The 21,263-nt window shown below is 44.2% G+C and overlaps 1 protein-coding gene across 1 annotated transcript in view; it reads left to right on the forward strand.

Moving 5' to 3' along the window:
• LOC112234607 (E3 ubiquitin-protein ligase SMURF2) overlaps positions 1 to 13,273 on the forward strand; it is a 60,550-nt gene extending 47,277 nt beyond the window's left edge. The window contains exons 10-20 of the mRNA XM_042307526.1: positions 998 to 1,156; positions 1,307 to 1,360; positions 5,997 to 6,198; positions 7,812 to 7,915; positions 8,544 to 8,658; positions 9,292 to 9,470; positions 9,774 to 9,911; positions 10,184 to 10,304; positions 10,467 to 10,668; positions 11,304 to 11,379; positions 11,583 to 13,273. Coding sequence (XP_042163460.1) covers positions 998 to 1,156; positions 1,307 to 1,360; positions 5,997 to 6,198; positions 7,812 to 7,915; positions 8,544 to 8,658; positions 9,292 to 9,470; positions 9,774 to 9,911; positions 10,184 to 10,304; positions 10,467 to 10,668; positions 11,304 to 11,379; positions 11,583 to 11,682 — 1,450 coding nt within the window. The 3' untranslated portion in view covers positions 11,683 to 13,273. The remainder of the gene's footprint in view (positions 1 to 997; positions 1,157 to 1,306; positions 1,361 to 5,996; positions 6,199 to 7,811; positions 7,916 to 8,543; positions 8,659 to 9,291; positions 9,471 to 9,773; positions 9,912 to 10,183; positions 10,305 to 10,466; positions 10,669 to 11,303; positions 11,380 to 11,582) is intronic.
• Positions 13,274 to 21,263: the final 7,990 nt, after the last annotated feature.

Genomic DNA, 21,263 nt, shown 5'->3' on the forward strand with positions numbered 1-21,263 from the left:
ATAGATGCCGTTCTCTTTCCCCCGTGGAAATACGTGTGATAGATGCCGTTCTCTTGCCCCGTGGAAATACGTGTGATAGATGCCGTTCTCTTGCCCCGTGGAAATACGTGTGATGGATGCCGTTCTCTTTCCCCGTGGAAATACGTGTGATGGATGCCGTTCTCTTTCCCCCGTGGAAATACGTGTGATAGATGCCGTTCTCTTTCCCCCGTGGAAATACGTGTGATGGATGCCGTTCTCTTGCCCCGTGGAAATACGTGTGATGGATGCCGTTCTCTTTCCCCCGTGGAAATACGTGTGATAGATGCCGTTCTCTTGCCCCGTGGAAATACGTGTGATGGATGCCGTTCTCTTGCCCCGTGGAAATACATGTGATGGATGCCGTTCTCTTGCCCCCGTGGAAATACGTGTGATAGATGCCGTTCTCTTGCCCCCGTGGAAATACGTGTGATGGATGCCGTTCTCTTTCCCCCGTGGAAATACGTGTGATGGATGCCGTTCTCTTGCCCCGTGGAAATACGTGTGATAGATGCCGTTCTCTTTCCCCCGTGGAAATACGTGTGATAGATGCCGTTTTTCTTGCACTTGATGCTATCCTCTTGGTCACGCCACACCCTGGTTGTGTGTGCAGCTTGTGCTGGGCTGCCAAGCTCCCAGTGCTGAGAGGCTTGGTCATTTGGCTGGGCCTCAGTCCGATAACTCACTACCGCTGAAGTGGGGCTGCTGTCATTTCTTAGTTGCTCTCCACAGACAGCTAAAGGAGTCCAGCTGAAAGGATTGCATGGCAGCAAAAAGTCATTTAGACGGGAAGAAGAAGAATGGAATAAAAGTGATGTCGTTTAGGAATCTTTTCTCGCCTCTTTGTTTCCCAGTTACCGTCAGCCTTGAGGTCTGCTTCATTCCCTGACTTTGATTGGTCTTACGTCTCATTCTTTCTTTGATTCTTTCTATTTTCTGCCCTTCACCTCTGACTGTGTTGGGGATTTGTGCTTCCCAGAGACCTGAGTAATGTAAACTGTGAGGAGCTGGGCCCACTGCCCCCTGGCTGGGAGATCAGGAACACAGCCACCGGCCGGGTCTACTTTGTGGACCATAACAACCGCACCACGCAGTTCACAGACCCGCGCCTCTCCGCCAACCTGCATCTAGTCCTTAAGTGAGTATCGGGTTATACCAGCGCCACAAATTAAACATGGTCCAGAGCCTCATAACAGCCCAGATTAAATGAGAAGTAGTTGAGGGAGAACTGTACTGTATGACTGGCTGGCAGTGTGGCTGTGTAACTGTGGTGTTTTGTGTTCTGCAGCCCAAGCCCCAATGGTTCCCGCAGCGGCATCGAAATTCAGAACAGTCCGATCAGGTGAGGCCCTCTATTTCCCCCCTCTATTCTGTGGCCGACCTCTATTTCTCTAACACTTGGTTCTGGGGAGGCAGAACAGACTGCACACAGACAGACACACACAGATACACACACAGACATATTGACTCCCCCACACAGGATGTTTTACAGGGGAGTCCAGTGCCAAGGTGTGTTAAACACCTGTTGGGGTTCAGCTATCAGAGCAGCCTTTCTCCTGTGCACACACTCTCCCTCACACACTCTCACACACAACCTCACCCATCCAGCACACAATCTGTCACAAAGCTTGTTTTGGCTCGACATCAGATAACAATGTGGAAACTAAGACTGATGTGTCTGTGGCTGAGGAGCGTCTTACGTCCAGGAAACGGAGCATAAATTTGATGCCCGAGTCAATGAATGAATTGTGTGTGTGCGTGATAGTGTGTTTTGGTGTGTGTGTGTTGGTGCGTGCCTGTGTGTGCAGTGTTCATCAGTACATGCGCCTCAGAACTTTTCCTCGCAGCTGTTCAAACACGGCCCATGTAACGATAGCTGCAGCATTACCCACAGGGCAGTGTAAAGGTGGAGCAGAGTACGGGCGGCTTCGGTGGGCCTCCTCCGTCTGACCTCATTCCTGCTCCGTGCCGGGAGAGGCGGAATGCACCGATGAAAAGATCTGGTGTTGTTTTCCCCTGTTCTGACAGATCAAAGAACTTGTTTGGGACTTTGGTGCTTTTTCTGCGCTCCTCTGAAAGTCATATAAAATCCCAGGCTGGCACGCCATGTATGTTTGTAATGCAGGAATCTTGTCTTAAGCACAATAATGTCCAGATGTGTGAAAAGCAGTGCACAGTGTTTCTTCTCTTTAAAAAGCACTGGTCCAATTTATTATTTCACTTTAAAGTTGGGAATTAGAGTTTTCTAGGTTATTGATGTCTTTGTTTAAGAGGAATAATTGTATTGAAATGGAAGGTGTTTAAGCTGAGCCAAGAGCGGGTTTGTGGCCATTAGAATGATGTACGATGGGCCCTGGGTCCAGCCACATACCTTCCCTGGGTTCTGCTTTTAAGGGAGAAACCCTTGGCTTTGTCTTGGAAAACCTAAGGCTGCATTTACACATGCAGCCCAATTCAGATTTTTTTCCCACTAGTTGGTAGTTTGAAAAATCAAATCAGATCTTTGACATCAGATCTTTTTCAGAGCTGATCTGATTGGTCAAAAGACCAATGAATGAAAAAAATATCAGAATTAGGCTGCCTGTGTTAACGCAGCTGACAGGATCTCTAGGTGTGCACTAATGTAACACACATTGGATGGTGGCTCAGAGGTTTGGAGTGTGCAGTCTGCTGGTTAGCAGAGGGCTCATGGGCCTGAGCCAGTCTGACTGGATCATCCTATCTGAGAATACCTTCTCTGATTTTGTCCCCTCACGGACCGCTGTGGAGCAGAGAAGCTGGACTCTGGCTGAGACGAGGGGTGGGAGTGACATTCCAACCAGCGACAAAACTCTGGAAAAGATATCAGAAGGCCGGCGTGGTTTTCCATCAAGACATCTGCCTTTTATCAAGGAAAACGATTTCAGAAATTCTCACCCCTCATGCTGTCATCCCACAAAAATGTTTGATATATACGTGTCCTTCAAGGTTATAGTTTATTACCCCTTTTATTTGCTAAAGACATTGCCTCAGCGGGCCACAATACGTTTTTGGTTAGACTCACCCTGTGATGTTGCAGTCTCCTGACTCTAAGCCTGGTCACTGGACAATAGGGAACAAAATCCTTGTTGGGCCTCAGATCTGCCCTCTGAACTCTGGCATGAACACTCAGAGGATCAGTTCCCAGGGGTCTAGTGTTCTCTAGCTTTACACTGAGTTCACTGTATTACTGTCTGAGCTTCAGCAGGTAACACACCACGCCATCTTACTCTCTTAAAACAAGTTAGAAAAAGAGAGAATGCGCACTAGGCTGTGTGTGTGTGTGTGCGTGTGTGTGAGAGACGGGCAGGAATGTTTGATTTATGAGTGAAACTGGAGGGAGTGCTGCTCTGTTGCTCGGTACCTCTCCTCTCCCTGTCTGAGTCTTCCTCTCTGTTTGGGTGCTGTCCGGAGGCAACCCTTCCTACCTCCACCCTTTCCCTCCCTCCCTCTGAGTCTAGTCTGCAGGAAATAAAGAGATTGAGGAGGAGGACTGGAGTGCCCTATGGGGCCCTGCTGCTCTCTGGGATCGCAGGAAGTGGCCAGCTCAGCTCAGCTAGACGAGGCCAAAGACAGTGGGAGTCTAGAGCAGTCAGTCCTTAGAATAAGCTGTCACTGTGTATTATCGTGTGTGGATATAAAGATCAGGATGGCTGCTACATGACTGTCTATTACTCCTGCTCAGTGTATGACCCTCCAAACAAATCTTTTTGAGAGCTAGGATTGTGTATTTGCCATATTTTATGACATTATACCTAATAAAAGGTTGTCTGGTTTTGTATAGTACAGTGAATGGCAGGTGTTTGGTAGGTGTCCCAGGCAGAAATAGGTTTGCTGAGTTGGTTTTGGCCTATCCAATGTTATATGATCCTGTACTTTTTGGGGCTAGGTAAATCCATTTAGCCAGGATGGGTTGTTGCTCCATGATTCTCCTGTCACAGACTCTCTGCTTACCCTCTCTCACACTTACTCTCCTCTCTCACACACATAAGGCGTCAGCATGCTTCAGTTCGGCCTGGCGGCTAGCCGTCGTCAGCTAGGCGAACCGAACAAGTGTGTTGGCGTACTCCTTTAATAAAAAGACTTTCGCTTGGAAGCAGTAATAGTACTGTTTGTCAATTTTGAGACGCCGTAGCCAGTATCCACTTCCTCAAAATAGTTTGAATTCATCTAAGATAACTCAAGAAATCTGTCATTCATTTAGATGTTTTTACCAATCACAGACAAAGGGGTTCAGCAAGAAAGAATGTTGTGTGCCCGAACAAGAGAAGAAGAAAACTAACCGAAGTCCAAAACGTCACAAAATGCTGTCATATAATATGCATACGATCTTCTGAACTTTTCCTTCTGGGAAGCATGTGGATGTCTTTACACACTCTGCCCCTCTCTCTCACTCACACACACACACAACCCTTTGTTGCCGGCTGTACAGCCTGGTGTTTATGACCCTGCTCAGGGGGTGAGTGTGCCCACTATGCCCCACTAAAGTGCAAAAGGCCAGCATGCAAATAATCCTCCATTGCTGGCTCCATAAAGGGCCTTTTGATTCTCTCTTTCTATGTGTCTGTGCGTGCGTGCGTGCGTGTTTCTGTTTCTGAGCAGAAGAGCCTTCCATCACCACTGCCGTGGTTCAGAAGTTCACTCTCATGCCAGAGATTTGGGCAGGAGTCAAGGACCTCGTTCACTACCACCACAGATCATACTCATAGCTTTTGATTTGGAGGTTAACTGCTCTACACTGATGTGTTATCACAGTTACAGCCACCCACTGAGGTGGTCATCTTAGCTGTTAGGGACCCTACACAACTTGGTTGTTCATTTATTGGTTTCCTATAGTCAGCAACACGTATCCTCTTATGAAGGAACTTACATTGAAATGTCACTCCTGTTAATAAACAAATAAAGAACCTTCCTGAACAATTTAAGCTGAAGACATGAGGTCTATGGACACCCTCATTGCTCAGTGCAGAATGAGACCGACACTCAATCTATTTGCAGATGTCTCTTGCTGTAACGCTCATCTGAAGAAGAGGACCAAAGCGCAGGGTGGTACGTGTTCATGATAATTTATTCAAACTGAACACTGACACAAAATAACAAAGTGGAACAAAACAAAACAGTTCTGTCTGGTGCAAACAGAAAACAGAAAACAACTACCCACCAAACACAGGTGGGAAAAAGCTGCCTACGTATGATTCTCAATCAGAGACAACGATAGACAGCTGCCACTGATTGAGAACCACACCCGGCCAAACACAAAGAAATAGAAAACATAGAAATAAAGAAACTAGAATGCCCACCCTAACCAAAATAGAGAATAAAAATCTCTCTATGGCCAGGGCGTGACAGTAGCCACATTTTGCTTCCCCCCCTGTAGAACTGTCTATTTTCTCTCTGTCTGTGGTGTGCTGTCTGTGAGACCACCGTGGGTCCAGCGCCAGGTGGGAAGTGGAGGTGGCATGGCACACACCTGTGAGCTGGCAGAGCCCAGCACGGCAGGGGCCCACGGAGTTGCCCACGAGGAGCGTACGACAGAGCCGTTTGAATGGAGAGCCTGGCGGGACGTGGAGGAAGGGTCACTGGCTGCACGTCACCTCCGTCCTGTAAACAGACAGACAATGTGGCACCTACGGACACATCACACCACCCTCTGGCTCTGCCCCCTCATGTGGGCTTGTTCAGAAATACCACCTCCACCTATGTCTGTGGGCACATGGCAGCTTGTTTAACTTGATGTGCTTCCCAGATGACCTCAGTGTGTTTACCTCTCGTTCTCCAGTCAGCAAAAGGAGGGAGACAGAATTCTTGTCTGGCTTTATTTGGAGTTTTTAGGGTTTCTAGTTATATATTTTTTTGTGGTGTTTTATTTTTGTGTACCTGTATGTGTTGTTACGACCCCAAGTCTCAACAATGATCTTTCCCTCTCCAACTCTTCTCTTTCACTTTTTCTCCATCCCCAGCCGTCAGATCCAGCTGAAGGAGCAGGCCCAGCAGGCACTAGTGTCTCCAGGTAATCTGCCAGAGGAGGCCGAGTGCCTCACGGTGCCCAAGTACAAGAGGGACCTGGTGCAGAAGCTGAAGATCCTCCGCCAGGAGCTGTCCCAGCAGCAGCCCCAGGCAGGCCACTGTCGCATAGAGGTGTCCCGCGAGGAGATCTTTGAGGTGAGCCCGTCGAATTAGTGTTATTCCCTCAGTTCTTGAACACAACCAGCATTATTGAGTCTTTAATTAGTATTACTGAAGAGGTTGACTATCCCGATCCTGAAGGAAAGCATCAACTCTGGACACTTTACTCATTCTTATTTACACTTGTAAAAGTTTATTATACCAGATATTTTACCTCACTTTCAAACCTCAGGCAATGGTTTTCCTATCCTCTACTTCCCTCTCCTCTCAAGGTCGTTGCTCGTCATGTTTCTGTCACGGCGTTATCCACCACGCTATTATCTATGATGTGTGAAGAGAGTATGTTCATATCCAAAGCAGACCTCGTATTTGAAATGAGAGGCTTTTGTGAAGTGCACTCCTCAGTGGGGGAGGTTTTCTAGTTTGGGAGGTGTGGAGCCTCATCAGAGCAACAACACCTGCAACAGACTACATGACCCTTGTAAAATATGTGATGGAATGTGCTGGAACAGCTTTGTCTGTTAATCTGAAGGAAGACGTTTTTGTTGGCTGATCTCAACACGAAAGGGAGATGGGGGTGGATTTTAAGGCTAGACATAACTTCATTGCTTTTCTGGACACGCCGAGCTGTTAGAAATACGACTGTGTGGGCAAGTGTCAGCTGGTGGACTGTCAAGCTGTCTCAGTGTGTACATTCTATTGAAGATAAGAGGCCTTATTTCTCTGGTGTCACCGCTGACACATCCTCAGTGCAACTGGAGGGCACGGTGGACCAGCTCTGGGGGGAAAGCGGTGTTATTGTTCCACTCTTCTGTCTGTTTACTATTATTCTCCCAATCCACTTTTAATGAGACTGTCCCCGACACAATGTGCTGGACATTGTGGGCATGTGTCTGCAGCTCTCGGCATGTGGGGTGAACGCACCAACCCAGAGTGGGGTGTAATGATCCCAGTCTCTGAGTACCAGGGGGAAAGTTTGTTACTAAAACACTGCTGTCTAATGTTCTACAGAAGCCCCCTCTGGCGAGGAACATGGGGTGTTTCTCATCATTGTTTCAGGACAGTTCCTTCTTTTCTTCTGGTTTTTTTTTGTCTTCAGCTTGAAACAATTTGGAATTGCACAGGTCTTTGGTCATTGGTTTGCATGTTTAAGACAGGCAGACAGGCCGGGCTTGGCCAGACTCATGCTCTGCATTCCTACCCTGTTTCCCATGAGCCACTGAGACTGGGACAGTGGTGGGGGGTTGGTGAGACTCACGGGATAGCTTGGTGGAATGTGTCACGTTGGGGAATGTCCTCTTATCACCCCCACCTCCTGATAATGCGCTTTGATTAAGGGGGGAATGGACACTCAGGTTACTTTGGCAGGGGAGGAGAGGGCGTACATCATTGCTAGGCAGGCAGGGGCCAGCCAAGCTGGTCCTAAATGACAGAGCACAGGAATGTTTATTCTTTGGCTCAGTCCCCAGAGCCAGCATCACTCACACACAGACATTACAGTGCAGATAGATGCATCCCTCTGGCCACAGACCCTGGAGTGCACAGTATTTACCAGATGGTCTCTGATGGAAGTACTCCGTAGGTTTGGGGGTAAAGTCCTCCATCCCAGTCCCGTTCATTACAATGGTGTATCTCTGTATGTGTTACAGGAGTCTTACCGCCAGGTGATGAAGATGAGGCCGAAGGACCTGTGGAAGAGACTGATGGTGAAGTTTAAAGGGGAGGAGGGGCTGGACTACGGAGGAGTGGCCAGGTAGGAAATCCACAGCAAAGCATGAGGAAAAAACTAAGTTATGCTCAATATGCATCATCATGGAACACAGAAGATTTCTATTGTGTGTTAGAGAAGTAAATGCACCAGGTCTGGAACCAACAGGACCTGAACAGCTTCTACACCAAGACATTAGACTACTAACTAGTTAACCAAATAGCTGCCCGGACTATCTGCATTGACCCTCTTTGCACCAACTCTTTTGACTCAAGCATATAGACAAGTTATCTCATTGTGTATTTATTCCTCGTGTTATTATTTGTTCTATATTTTTCTCTCTCTGTTGTTGGGAAGGGCCCATCAGTAAGCATTTCACTGTTAGTCTACACCTGTTATTTAGGACGTATGTGACAAATAACACTTGATTTGATTTTGATTTGAATGCCACCATCTGCTGAAACAAGGTTGGCCCCCAAGGGGTAATATTGATTTAAAGCACCTAATCTGAGAATTATACTTCTGCTTTTTAAATTGCCATGGAGTATTCACTTTCTGAAATTGATGTTCCCTGCCTTGAAAAAAAATGTAATGAATCAAGAGATTTAACAATGGATGTTCTCATCGTCTGTCTCTCTTTATCTGTCCCTCTCTGTGTCTCCTGTGTGTGCAGGGAGTGGCTGTATCTGCTGTCCCATGAGATGCTGAATCCGTACTACGGCCTGTTCCAGTACTCCCGCGATGACATCTACACCCTGCAGATTAACCCTGACTCAGCCGTCAACCCGGTGAGTCAGAGGCCCAGACGCCGCCACCAGCCCGCCCCACTGTGATGTGAAAGACCAGGTCACACGGACCGCTCATCTGCTCTAGTCTTGCACAATATTTCTGCCTCTTGTCTCTCCTCTGCCTGTTTATTTGTTTGGCCTTCCATTTCCCTATCAGCTGTTCTCATGCTAGATTCTAGATCTCCTGGAGACTGGTGATGAATTCGGCAACTATTTAATTGCTGTGTTGAGAATCTTTACTGCCTCTATAGCATTTGGTTATTAAATCCATCATAAGGGAAATAGTTTACAACTGCAAATAGTTTGGATGCTGCTGCTCACCTTTTGAGTCCTAACCTTTGGATTACGCACTGCAATAAATTCCCAGCTGTAAGAATAGCAGGTATTTATTATTTACCAAGGGCCCAATCCTAACTTAAGACATGCGTGAGGAAATCTGAGCTATAGCGCAAATCTCCCATCGACATCAATGCATGACTTAAGAAAATGTTTGAGTTACATGCATGTTAAGTTAAGATTCTGCCTTGAGTTGCTCAATCTTGGTAATTCTCTGAAGACTGGGAAATGCCATGCTAAATGGATGTACTATGAAGTGTTTAAGAGGACTAAAGGGGTTTCTGTCCCCCTCCCCAGGAGCACCTGTCCTACTTCCACTTTGTGGGTCGTATTATGGGCATGGCGGTGTTCCACGGCCACTACATAGACGGGGGCTTCACCCTGCCCTTCTACAAACAGCTGCTGGGGAAACCCATCACCCTGGACGACATGGAGTCAGTGGACCCAGACCTCCACAACAGCCTGGTCTGGATCCTGTGAGTAGGAAGGAAATGGGAACAACAACCTCACACAGACCAAGATGCGCACACAGAGATTAACATGGTTTTTAATGACAATAGTTTGTGATGGCTCATTTTAATTCATCGGGTACTAATTTGGTGTATGTGAACTATAACATCGACTGGTGTACTTTTAAAGTCCCTAAAGGAACCACTCATGATCATGTAGCTACACATGAGAGCTCGTCAACTGAACTTTGATCCATACATACATTAACATTCCCCCTCCCCCAGCACCATCTCTCTCTAACTCCCCTGTCTGTCTCTCTCACCTCTCAGGGACAATGACATCACAGGCGTGTTGGACCACACCTTCTGTGTGGAGCACAATGCCTACGGGGAGATCATCCAGCACGAACTCAAACCCAACGGCAAAATCATCCAGGTCACCCAGGACACCAAGAAGGAGTATGTCAGGTGAGTACTCCCCCACCGACCCCTCCTCACCACACAGGAAGAGAGTTGGTCTAGCAGTCGACAGTCAAGCCCAGCAGGGAGGAGATACTGTTGGATTTCAGATGAGCTTAGCTGCAAGTGACCAGCCACAGTTAACTGACCTAGGATCAGGGAGTGAAGTACATGTGAAGGGCTTTGCTATACCCCTCAAAGAGGCTCAGAATCATAGCTATGCCTTCACGTTCCAGTATTGATCTCTGACTCTCTCTTTCCCTCTCCCACGCTCCCTATAGGCTGTATGTGAATTGGCGTTTCCTGCGAGGCATCGAGGCTCAGTTCCTGGCCCTGCAGAAGGGCTTCAACGAGGTCATCTCACAGCACCTCCTCAAGGCCTTCGACGAGAAAGAGCTGGAGGTGTGAATGAGACACATCCCCCAGACTAGCAGTACTTACCTTCACTGTCCATCCTTTACAAAGGACTGCATTCTCCCAGACATCAGCATTTTCCCCATCCATTTCCTCCCTACAGTTTCCCTTTGACTTTCATTTCACATTCTCTCCCTCCCTCCACCTCAGCTCATAGTGTGTGGACTGGGTAAGATCGACATCAACGACTGGAAGTCCAACACGCGGCTGAAGCACTGCACCCCTGACACCAACATCGTCAAGTGGTTCTGGAAGGCTGTGGAGTCGTACGATGAGGAGCGCCGGGCCAGGTTGCTGCAGTTTGTCACCGGCTCCTCCAGGGTCCCCCTGCAAGGCTTCAAAGCCCTCCAAGGTACCCTCACAGCACTCACCCTCCTGGGACATGTACAGCAGCTACGTAGTTAGGTTCTCAGTGTTTCACTGCTTCACTGGGAGAGTTGCTAGCTTGCCCTTGTCCACCCCCTATAGGCATGTAATATTGATTGTTATGATGGATTATAACATTTGTTATGACAGCGTAACGAATGTTTATGCCAGAGGGAGATGGGTGAGGGTTGTTTGTATTATACTCTACTGTACCCAGAGGCAGCTCAGCAGGCCTCAGAGTGTGTTGTTGTTGTTGCCTGAGCTGAACCCTCTGTGCAGAGCAGGCTGAGCAGAGTCCAGTAGTTCAGTGAGTCCAGTCTGTCAGACAGGATGCCCAGAGAGCAACCAGGCGTGCGGAACACACTGTGATCCACTGCTCTTCCTGTCTGACATGCCGCTTCACTCTGCTCTTCCATGTTACATAACAGGACCATCGCTGCTGCTGGTCTAAATACCAATGTCCACGCAGGCCAATGACAACATACACAAACCCAGTGCTCTTAGTGCCCACACTTGGCGCCGCAGAGTGCTGAGAAAGCTGTCCAGTACAGTACTGTCTTTTGTGTGTGAGTGAAGGGTGCTCTGCCGTTGTGCTTCACAGTAACTGTTGATAAGTTACAGGTGCTGCAGGCCCACGACTCTTCACCATCCACCAGATCGATGCCAGCTCCAACAACCTGCCCAAAGCCCACACCTGGTGAGTGTCTGCCTGCTCTGACCCTGCAGCTTGCCCTTCAGGAACAATGTTTGCCTTTGTCAAAGCTGGGAAGGGCACTTTGATATATCAACATCATGCTTTAGGTTTAGGTTTCCACCCATGTATCTGTTAACCATGAACATAGAGAGGTCCTAATACCAAAGGCTCAGGCTCAAGTCTCTCTTGCCCTCTTGTTTGTTCAGCTTCAACCGGATCGACATTCCTCCCTACGAGAACTATGACAAGCTGTATGACAAGCTGCTCACTGCTATCGAGGAGACGTGTGGCTTTGCTGTGGAGTGAGACGCTGCTGACGCAGGGGTCGGCAGGAACAAGGCGTGGAGGAACTCGACCATAGTCAGACCCCACCATCCAGTTCACCCAGGGGAAGGGGGCGTCTGTGGTCCAGTGGCCCAAGGACTCTCTCGCCCACAATAGGGACATGTGGCCAGGTCGAGGGGGGGAGGCAGAGGAGACCTGAGCGAGCAGTCTAGTCTGTCTAGGGGTTTCCCCCACCCCCCTCTTTTAAAAAATAGCATTTTCAGCTGCTAATAACTGACTATTTACTAACTTGTGGAACTGCGAAAATGGCTGGCTCTTCCTTTTTTTAAATAAGTTTAGTTTTAGCATTGTAAAAAATAGTCAGTATTCCATGTAGCTACTTACCATCTTACCAAGCAGAACATGAAGTCCACAACTAAACAAAACATTGGCCACATAAACAAGACTGGTATCTCTGGTTTGATGGAGTACATTGTTACCCACGGTTACCAACAACACTGAATGGTGCTTGCAATGTTTGGAGGCAGGGACTGAAGGGAGCATGAAGGCTCCTTAGCACCCCCTGGTGACTGAATCATTTTCTACCACTGAGGACTCTTGGGGCATCTATCTTCACTCAGAGGCTGGACTTTGGAGCACATGTTCAGAACTTGGCCTTATGGAGAAAGACATGCAGGGCCCCATTGTCAACAACCCTGTCCAAAGAAAGCGGGCTGGTTTTCAGCGCTCCATTCTCAGAAACCAGTGTCACACGTCTGACATCTAAGCTTGTTTGGAAATTTAAATGAATAGCTTGAATGGTGTTATTTTTATATAATGGGAAAATGAAAAAAGAAACACTAAAATTATATATAATATATATAATTTATTTCTGTTATATTTCAGAAAGCTTTTGCCATTATTCCAGTTTTTTTTTGATATATTAAAAGTGTTACTATTTAAGCTTGAAAGAAGTACACTTAGATTGCTGAGGGGGAAATTTTTACATAGCCTCTTTCCTACACAGTAAGTAGAGAGGTGGTCTTAAGGGTGGGTTGTCTTTAATACACACAGTCCTCTGAGTGCCATAATACTTTTGACTGAATCTTTTCAACTATTTAGATATTAACCTGACCCTTTAAATTCCAGTGACATCATCCAGTAGGTACTTGTGCTGGGGTATGTATGATGAGTTCCATAGGCCTTTCTCATGATTTCATGATTGTTTCTTCATAGGGATCTTCTCTGTCCCCACAAAATAATGGCTAAGAGTCCCTGCTACCCTGGTGCATTTTGTTATGTGAAGATTACACACATCCTTTGTATGTGCTACTCTTGTCATTCTGGCAAATAACTACTACTACCTTCCAGTTATGGTCTTCTGGTGCTAAATAAGACAGCAGTTTGCTCATTTCTTTCAAGATATTGGCAACCAGTCTTATACCTTGGGCTGAGATGGGCGCATAGCAGACTACATACAAAAAGTTGCAATGAATTGAACAAACATCACTCAGACCTCAAGCCACATTCTCAGGAGATGTCATATTAGTTGTATTATTTGGGAGCTGACGTGGTCAGATACAAAACCCTTTCCTCTGTAATGGTTGAATGTCTTATACAGTACATTAAGTTGGTGGCTATAAAGTCTACATTTGTCATATGTATTGTAACCCAACAGTAGACATTGACATGTGATAGTTGGGTTTCTATATCTCCATATTGGCTATAAATGAAATCTGAATGAATGAGATGAACCCCCTAATTCTACTCACCTGAACCTAGCTCTACAAGTATGGGTTTGGGGGAGAACATATTTATTTTCTACTCATTCAAACAAATTGTTGAATGTTTTCTTATTTGTTTTAATGGCTGCCTGTCTAGCAATCTATGACCATGGACTGTTCTTAAAGTTAGCATACATTGACAATTAATTGCTCATCTTTTTCTTTTATAGAGGTCTATGCAAAGTGACGTGTCCTCAGATGGTGCTTTGTACTGTGATAGGTTATTAATGTGGATCACACAACCTGTAATTTAACTTAAGTTTCTTTTTAAATTCACACATACAGAACTATTTGTCGCCGTATGTACTAGGTGACTTCTATCTATTTACCAGATAGGTCATGGACTGATTGATTTTATATCTAAACATAATAATTTACTTTAAGTGGCACAAAAAGATCCCTCGGCAGTCTGTTTCTTACACAATCTCTCTGCATTACTCCATAGCTGCCTCCTTGAAGAATGAAACTTTTTATTAACAAGTCAAATTTTAGATGCAGCTTTTTGTTGCTTAATTTTTTTGCATGATCCACAAGCAGGACTATATCTCTTATAGCTGACTTATGCAATTAGATGTACTTAACACTATCATTTTTGTAAGAGTATTTTATTTTTGTGTGTAATTTAGGTCTAATTAAACTTGCCTTTGTCAAATAATATGAGGCACCTTGTATGTGGCTGTGCCTTGTCTTTTGTCTGTGTATGTGAGAGGTTTTGGGGGCTTTCAAAGGATTTGAGCTGAATTTCGCAGTATTCAGGAGCTCAAATTGAGCTGTGCATTAAATTTCCTTTGATCATCATTGACGTCAGTACAACTTGATTGGAGTCCACCTGTGGCCAATTCAATTGTTTGGACATGATTTAGAAAGAAACACACCTGTCTATATAAGGTCCCACAGTTGACAGTGCATGTCAGAGTAGAAACTATATCCTGAAGTCCAAGGAACTGTCCTTATATCTCTGAGATAGAATTGTGATGAGGCATATATCTGGGGAAGGGTATAAAACAATTTCTAGAGTGTTAAAAGTTTCTAAGAGCACAATGGTCTCTATCATTGGAAATTGAGAAAATATGGAACTACCCAGACTCTGCCTAGAGCTGGTCGTCTGACCAAACTGAGCAATCAGGCAAGAAGGACCTTGGTCAGGGAGGTGACCAAGAACCCCAATGACCACTAACAGAACTACAGAGTTCCATGGCTGAGATGGGAGAACCTGCCAGATTGGTCATTGGTCAGCGAACAAATCCATGATGAGTACCTTCTTCAGAGTCTAAATGACCTTAGACTGGGGCAAAGATTTACGTTCCAACAGGACAAATACCACAAGCATACAGCCAAAGCAACACTGGAATGGCTTCCAAACAAGAATGTGAAAGTCCTTCAGTGGCCAGCCAAAGCCCTGACTTGAATCCCATTGAAAATCTGTGGAAAGACTTGAAGATTGCTGTTCACTGCATCTAATTTAACAAAACTTGAGAAAATCTGCAAGGAAGAATGGGAGAAAATCCCCAAATCCAGATGTGCAAAGCTGATAGAGACATACCTACGACGACTCAAAGCTGCTAGAGACATACCTACGATGATGCAGCGTGCATTCCTCAGGCATCGTTTCGAGTAATGTCCTGGTTGGGTGTAAGCACGGTCCCAGTGATGTACTGGGCTGTCTTCACCCGCTGGACGGTAATTCCACAATCAGTTCCTTTGTTTTGTTGACGTTGAGAGAGGTTATTTTCCTTAGCAACTGTAATTGAGAACAGTGTAGTACATGAAGAGTATTGTCTGCTAATGTGTCTCTGACTTCAAATCAGGGAAGGGGATATGAGAAGGGTTACTTTGGAAATGAGAAAGATGACATTGGTAATTTTACATACAGTATAAGAGCAGGAAATGTTAAACAAAATCTGGAGTAACGGCTGTTATTACAATACTACTAGTTCGATTTCCATGATACAATAAACAGGTCAGTTTAGGGCCGTGTTTCATAGAAGATTAAGTATTGTAGCACACTAGTATGTTATGTCATCCTTTAACCAACTTTTAAATCTTGACAAAGTGGGAGCTGTAAATGCTTTCCATTTTAATTTGAGCATTTATTTAAATTAGAATGAGTCTGGCATGTCCTGAGCAGCAGAGGCGTGAACTGAAGTGCTTTCATCAATGATGATGGTGGTGATAGGAGGGGGCTTGGGGAATCAGTATATTTGCTCAGACAAAGGAATGGGCATACATAAGGTAATTTTTGGGCGAGGGGACGGTCTAAAGTTATACTGTTACATTGATGCTGTTGACCCGGATCACTGGTCGCTGCGGAAAAGGAGGAAGGTCAAAAGGGAGGTGAGTGTAACGGATGTGAAACGGCTAGCTTAGTTAGCGGTTCGCGCTAAATAGCGTTTCAAATCGGTGACGTCACTTGCTCTGAGACTTTGAAGTAGTAGTCCCCCTTGCTCTGCAAGGGCCGTGGATTTTGTGGAGCGATGGGTAACGATGCTTCGTGGGTGACTGTTGTTGATGTGTGCAGAGGGTCCCTGGTTCGCACCCGGGTATGGGCGAGGAGACGGTCTAAACTTATACTGTTACATTAGCCACAATACTTTTTTGGGGCTGCCTCTCGGGCTTCCTTGATCGCCGTGCCAACTCTATTCGCCGGTATCCCTCCTCACACTGTTCCAGAGAAACCCAGGCGGACTCCTGCACTCTCCCTGGGTCGACTGACCACCTGTCTATCTTGTCCCAAGTTGTGACATAGTCCAGATCTCGCTGCTGCCTGATACCACTCTGCTTGGTCCTTGGTTGGTGGGTGTTTCTGTAACGGTCGTCGTATGAAGGAGAGGACCAAATCGCAGCATCGTAAGTGTTCATCTTGATTTTTAATATCAATAGTGAACACTGAAACAAAAACAATAAAACGACAAACGAACAGTCCTGAACGGTGAAAATAAACACCCACGAAACACAAATGGGAAAAGGCTACCTAAGTATGATTCTCAATCAGAGACAACTAACGACACCTGCCTCTGATTGAGAACCATACCAGGCCAAACACAACATAGAAAACGGAACATAGACAACCCACCCAACTCACGCCCTGACTATACTAAAACAAAGACATAATAAAAGAACTAAGGTCAGAACGTGACAGTAGCCTACAGCCAACCTTGACATTGATGTTATTTCATAGATCCAAGCAGTGGTACACCACTCTGCATATTAAACTTGATCACGTACAGTGCCTTCAGAAAGTATTCACACCCTTTGACTTTTTCCACATTTTGTTGTGTTTTACAGACAGAATTTAAAATGGATTCAATTTAGATTTTGTGTTACTGGTCTACACACAATTACCCATAATGTCAAAGTGCAATTTTGTTTGTAGACATTTTTACAAATGTTTGAAATGTTTGGAGCTAATAAGTATTTGTTATGGCAACCCCAAATAAGTTCAGGAGTAAAAATGTGCTTCACAAGTCACATAATACATTCCACCGACTCACTCTGTGTCAAATAATAGTAGTTAACATTGCTTTTGAATGGCTAACCCATCTCTGTAGACTACACATACAATTATATGTAAGGTCCCTCGGAGTGCCTCACAAATAAGGGCACCTATTAGTAGATGGGTGAAAATATAGAAAGCAGACACTGAATATACATTTGGATGCGGTATTAATGCATCCTCAGTTGCCAGAGAGGAAGGAAACTACTCAGAGATTTCACCATGAGGCCAATGCTTATTTTAAAACAGTTACAGAGTTTACTGGCTGCGATAGAAATGGGATTTGTTTGATTTGCCACAAACATAATGCTTGTATTCAGGACAAAAAGTTCATTTCTTTGCCACTTTTTTGCAGCACTTTAGTGCCTAATTGCAAACAGGATGCAGGTTTCCGAATATTTGTATTATGTGCAGGATTTCTTATTTTCACTCTGTCAATTAGGTTAGTATTGTGGAGTAACTACAATGTTGTTGGTCCATCCTCAGTTTTCTATCACAGACATTTAAACTCAGTAACTGTTTTAAAGTCATCATTGGTGAATACTTTCCGAAGTCACTGTAATTAACGGCAGTAGCCTATTAAAGGCATTTTAGTGGAAAAAATATAGACACCCGACCCAGAACTACACTAACAAGTTCCGAGGTTAGGGACATTTTACTGTAAATCAACATTTTGACATTAGAGAGTAGCTTTTCCTATTTCCAAAAACCCTTTACAGTCTATTATTCATTAAACACATAACCGGATTAAGTGGCTTTAGGTCTACCATCTTTTACGCTAAAGTAATCAGCAGAACTCTAATTTTGGGGAGATGTTACTGCATATCGACTGCACTAGTTTGAGACTGCCATCTAGCCATATTTTTTTTGTTGACTTGACGTCACTTATGGTGAAAGGAAAGCAACCGGATCACAACTGTTTTTTTTTGTACATATGCTTTCGCCAACAGGTTTCATTAAATAATCCCAAGTGAAACACCCAGAGAGCTATGTCTAAATATGTCGCTCTGATACACCTAAGGGCGATAATTTGTTTATTTGTCAAACGGCAGTCAAGCATCGATCATCATGTCACCAGAATTAGACCCTCAATATCTATTGGAAATGAGCATCAAGATCACTGTGAACTTTTACCAACCTGTGAAGTTCATAATTGATTTCATATGTAGCCCAATAAACTGAATGGTTTCCCGAGTCATACCACATCGTCGCGTGAATTTCTCACATAAATAATTTTACGTCGGCATTTATATCACAGCTGTTAATACGGTATGAATTTACTCGTATACAACTAGATGGAAACGTGGTTATTGTGATACACCTGATAAAATGTGATACATTGATTATAATACTAATACCTAGCGAAATTCCACAAATTGTACACAATAGCATTCTGTCGTATTAGATATTTAATTTGCAATAGCTTTTGTTTCAAAACCTTCTTTTATATAATAGATTTTCATATGGGACACATATGGGACACAATTGATTTCATAAACTGAATGGTTTCCCGAGTCATACCATATCGTCGCGTGAATTTCTCACAAATAATAAATATTTTTTACGGATCTTCATAGGGATCTTCTCTGTCCCCACAAAATAATGGCTAAGAGTCCCTGCTACCCTGATGCATTTTGTTATGTGAAGATTACACACATCCTTTGTATGTGCTACTCTTGTCATTCTGGCAAATAACTACTACTACCTTCCAGTTATGGTCTTCTGGTGCTAAATAAGACAGCAGTTTGCTCATTTCTTTCAAGATATTGGCAACCAGTCTTATACCTTGGGCTGAGATGGGCGCATAGCAGACTACATACAAAAAGTTGCAATGAATTGAACAAACATCACTCAGACCTCAAGCCACATTCTCAGGAGATGTCATATTAGTTGTATTATTTGGGAGCTGACGTGGTCAGATACAAAACCCTTTCCTCTGTAATGGTTGAATGTCTTATACAGTACATTAAGTTGAGTGGCTATAAAGTCTACATTTGTCATATGTATTGTAACCCAACAGTAGACATTGACATGTGATAGTTGGGTTTCTATATCTCCATATTGGCTATAAATGAAATCTGAATGAATGAGATGAACCCCCTAATTCTACTCACCTGAACCTAGCTCTACAAGTATGGGTTTGGGGAGAACATATTTATTTTCTACTCATTCAAACAAATTGTTGAATGTTTTCTTATTTGTTTTAATGGCTGCCTGTCTAGCAATCTATGACCATGGACTGTTCTTAAAGTTAGCATACATTGACAATTAATTGCTCATCTTTTTCTTTTATAGAGGTCTATGCAAAGTGACGTGTCCTCAGATGGTGCTTTGTACTGTGATAGGTTATTAATGTGGATCACACAACCTGTAATTTAACTTAAGTTTCTTTTTAAATTCACACATACAGAACTATTTGTCGCCGTATGTACTAGGTGACTTCTATCTATTTACCAGATAGGTCATGGACTGATTGATTTTATATCTAAACATAATAATTTACTTTAAGTGGCACAAAAAGATCCCTCGGCAGTCTGTTTCTTACACAATCTCTCTGCATTACTCCATAGCTGCCTCCTTGAAGAATGAAACTTTTTATTAACAAGTCAAATTTTAGATGCAGCTTTTTGTTGCTTAATTTTTTTGCATGATCCACAAGCAGGACTATATCTCTTATAGCTGACTTATGCAATTAGATGTACTTAACACTATCATTTTTGTAAGAGTATTTTATTTTTGTGTGTAATTTAGGTCTAATTAAACTTGCCTTTGTCAAATAATATGAGGCACCTTGTATGTGGCTGTGCCTTGTCTTTTGTCTGTGTATGTGAGAGGTTTTGGGGGCTTTCAAAGGATTTGAGCTGAATTTCGCAGTATTCAGGAGCTCAAATTGAGCTGTGCATTAAATTTCCTTTGATCATCATTGACGTCAGTACAACTTGATTGGAGTCCACCTGTGGCCAATTCAATTGTTTGGACATGATTTAGAAAGAAACACACCTGTCTATATAAGGTCCCACAGTTGACAGTGCATGTCAGAGTAGAAACTATATCCTGAAGTCCAAGGAACTGTCCTTATATCTCTGAGATAGAATTGTGATGAGGCATATATCTGGGGAAGGGTATAAAACAATTTCTAGAGTGTTAAAAGTTTCTAAGAGCACAATGGTCTCTATCATTGGAAATTGAGAAAATATGGAACTACCCAGACTCTGCCTAGAGCTGGTCGTCTGACCAAACTGAGCAATCAGGCAAGAAGGACCTTGGTCAGGAGGTGACCAAGAACCCCAATGACCACTAACAGAACTACAGAGTTCCATGGCTGAGATGGGAGAACCTGCCAGATTGGTCATTGGTCAGCGAACAAATCCATGATGAGTACCTTCTTCAGAGTCTAAATGACCTTAGACTGGGGCAAAGATTTACGTTCCAACAGGACAAATACCACAAGCATACAGCCAAAGCAACACTGGAATGGCTTCCAAACAAGAATGTGAAAGTCCTTCAGTGGCCAGCCAAAGCCCTGACTTGAATCCCATTGAAAATCTGTGGAAAGACTTGAAGATTGCTGTTCACTGCATCTAATTTAACAAAACTTGAGAAAATCTGCAAGGAAGAATGGGAGAAAATCCCCAAATCCAGATGTGCAAAGCTGATAGAGACATACCTACGACGACTCAAAGCTGCTAGAGACATACCTACGATGATGCAGCGTGCATTCCTCAGGCATCGTTTCGAGTAATGTCCTGGTTGGGTGTAAGCACGGTCCCAGTGATGTACTGGGCTGTCTTCACCCGCTGGACGGTAATTCCACAATCAGTTCCTTTGTTTTGTTGACGTTGAGAGAGGTTATTTTCCTTAGCAACTGTAATTGAGAACAGTGTAGTACATGAAGAGTATTGTCTGCTAATGTGTCTCTGACTTCAAATCAGGGAAGGGGATATGAGAAGGGTTACTTTGGAAATGAGAAAGATGACATTGGTAATTTTACATACAGTATAAGAGCAGGAAATGTTAAACAAAATCTGGAGTAACGGCTGTTATTACAATACTACTAGTTCGATTTCCATGATACAATAAACAGGTCAGTTTAGGGCCGTGTTTCATAGAAGATTAAGTATTGTAGCACACTAGTATGTTATGTCATCCTTTAACCAACTTTTAAATCTTGACAAAGTGGGAGCTGTAAATGCTTTCCATTTTAATTTGAGCATTTATTTAAATTAGAATGAGTCTGGCATGTCCTGAGCAGCAGAGGCGTGAACTGAAGTGCTTTCATCAATGATGATGGTGGTGATAGGAGGGGGCTTGGGGAATCAGTATATTTGCTCAGACAAAGGAATGGG

The sequence above is a fragment of the Oncorhynchus tshawytscha genome, linkage group LG27 (assembly GCF_018296145.1).
Source record: "Oncorhynchus tshawytscha isolate Ot180627B linkage group LG27, Otsh_v2.0, whole genome shotgun sequence".
Lineage (NCBI taxonomy): Eukaryota > Metazoa > Chordata > Actinopteri > Salmoniformes > Salmonidae > Oncorhynchus > Oncorhynchus tshawytscha.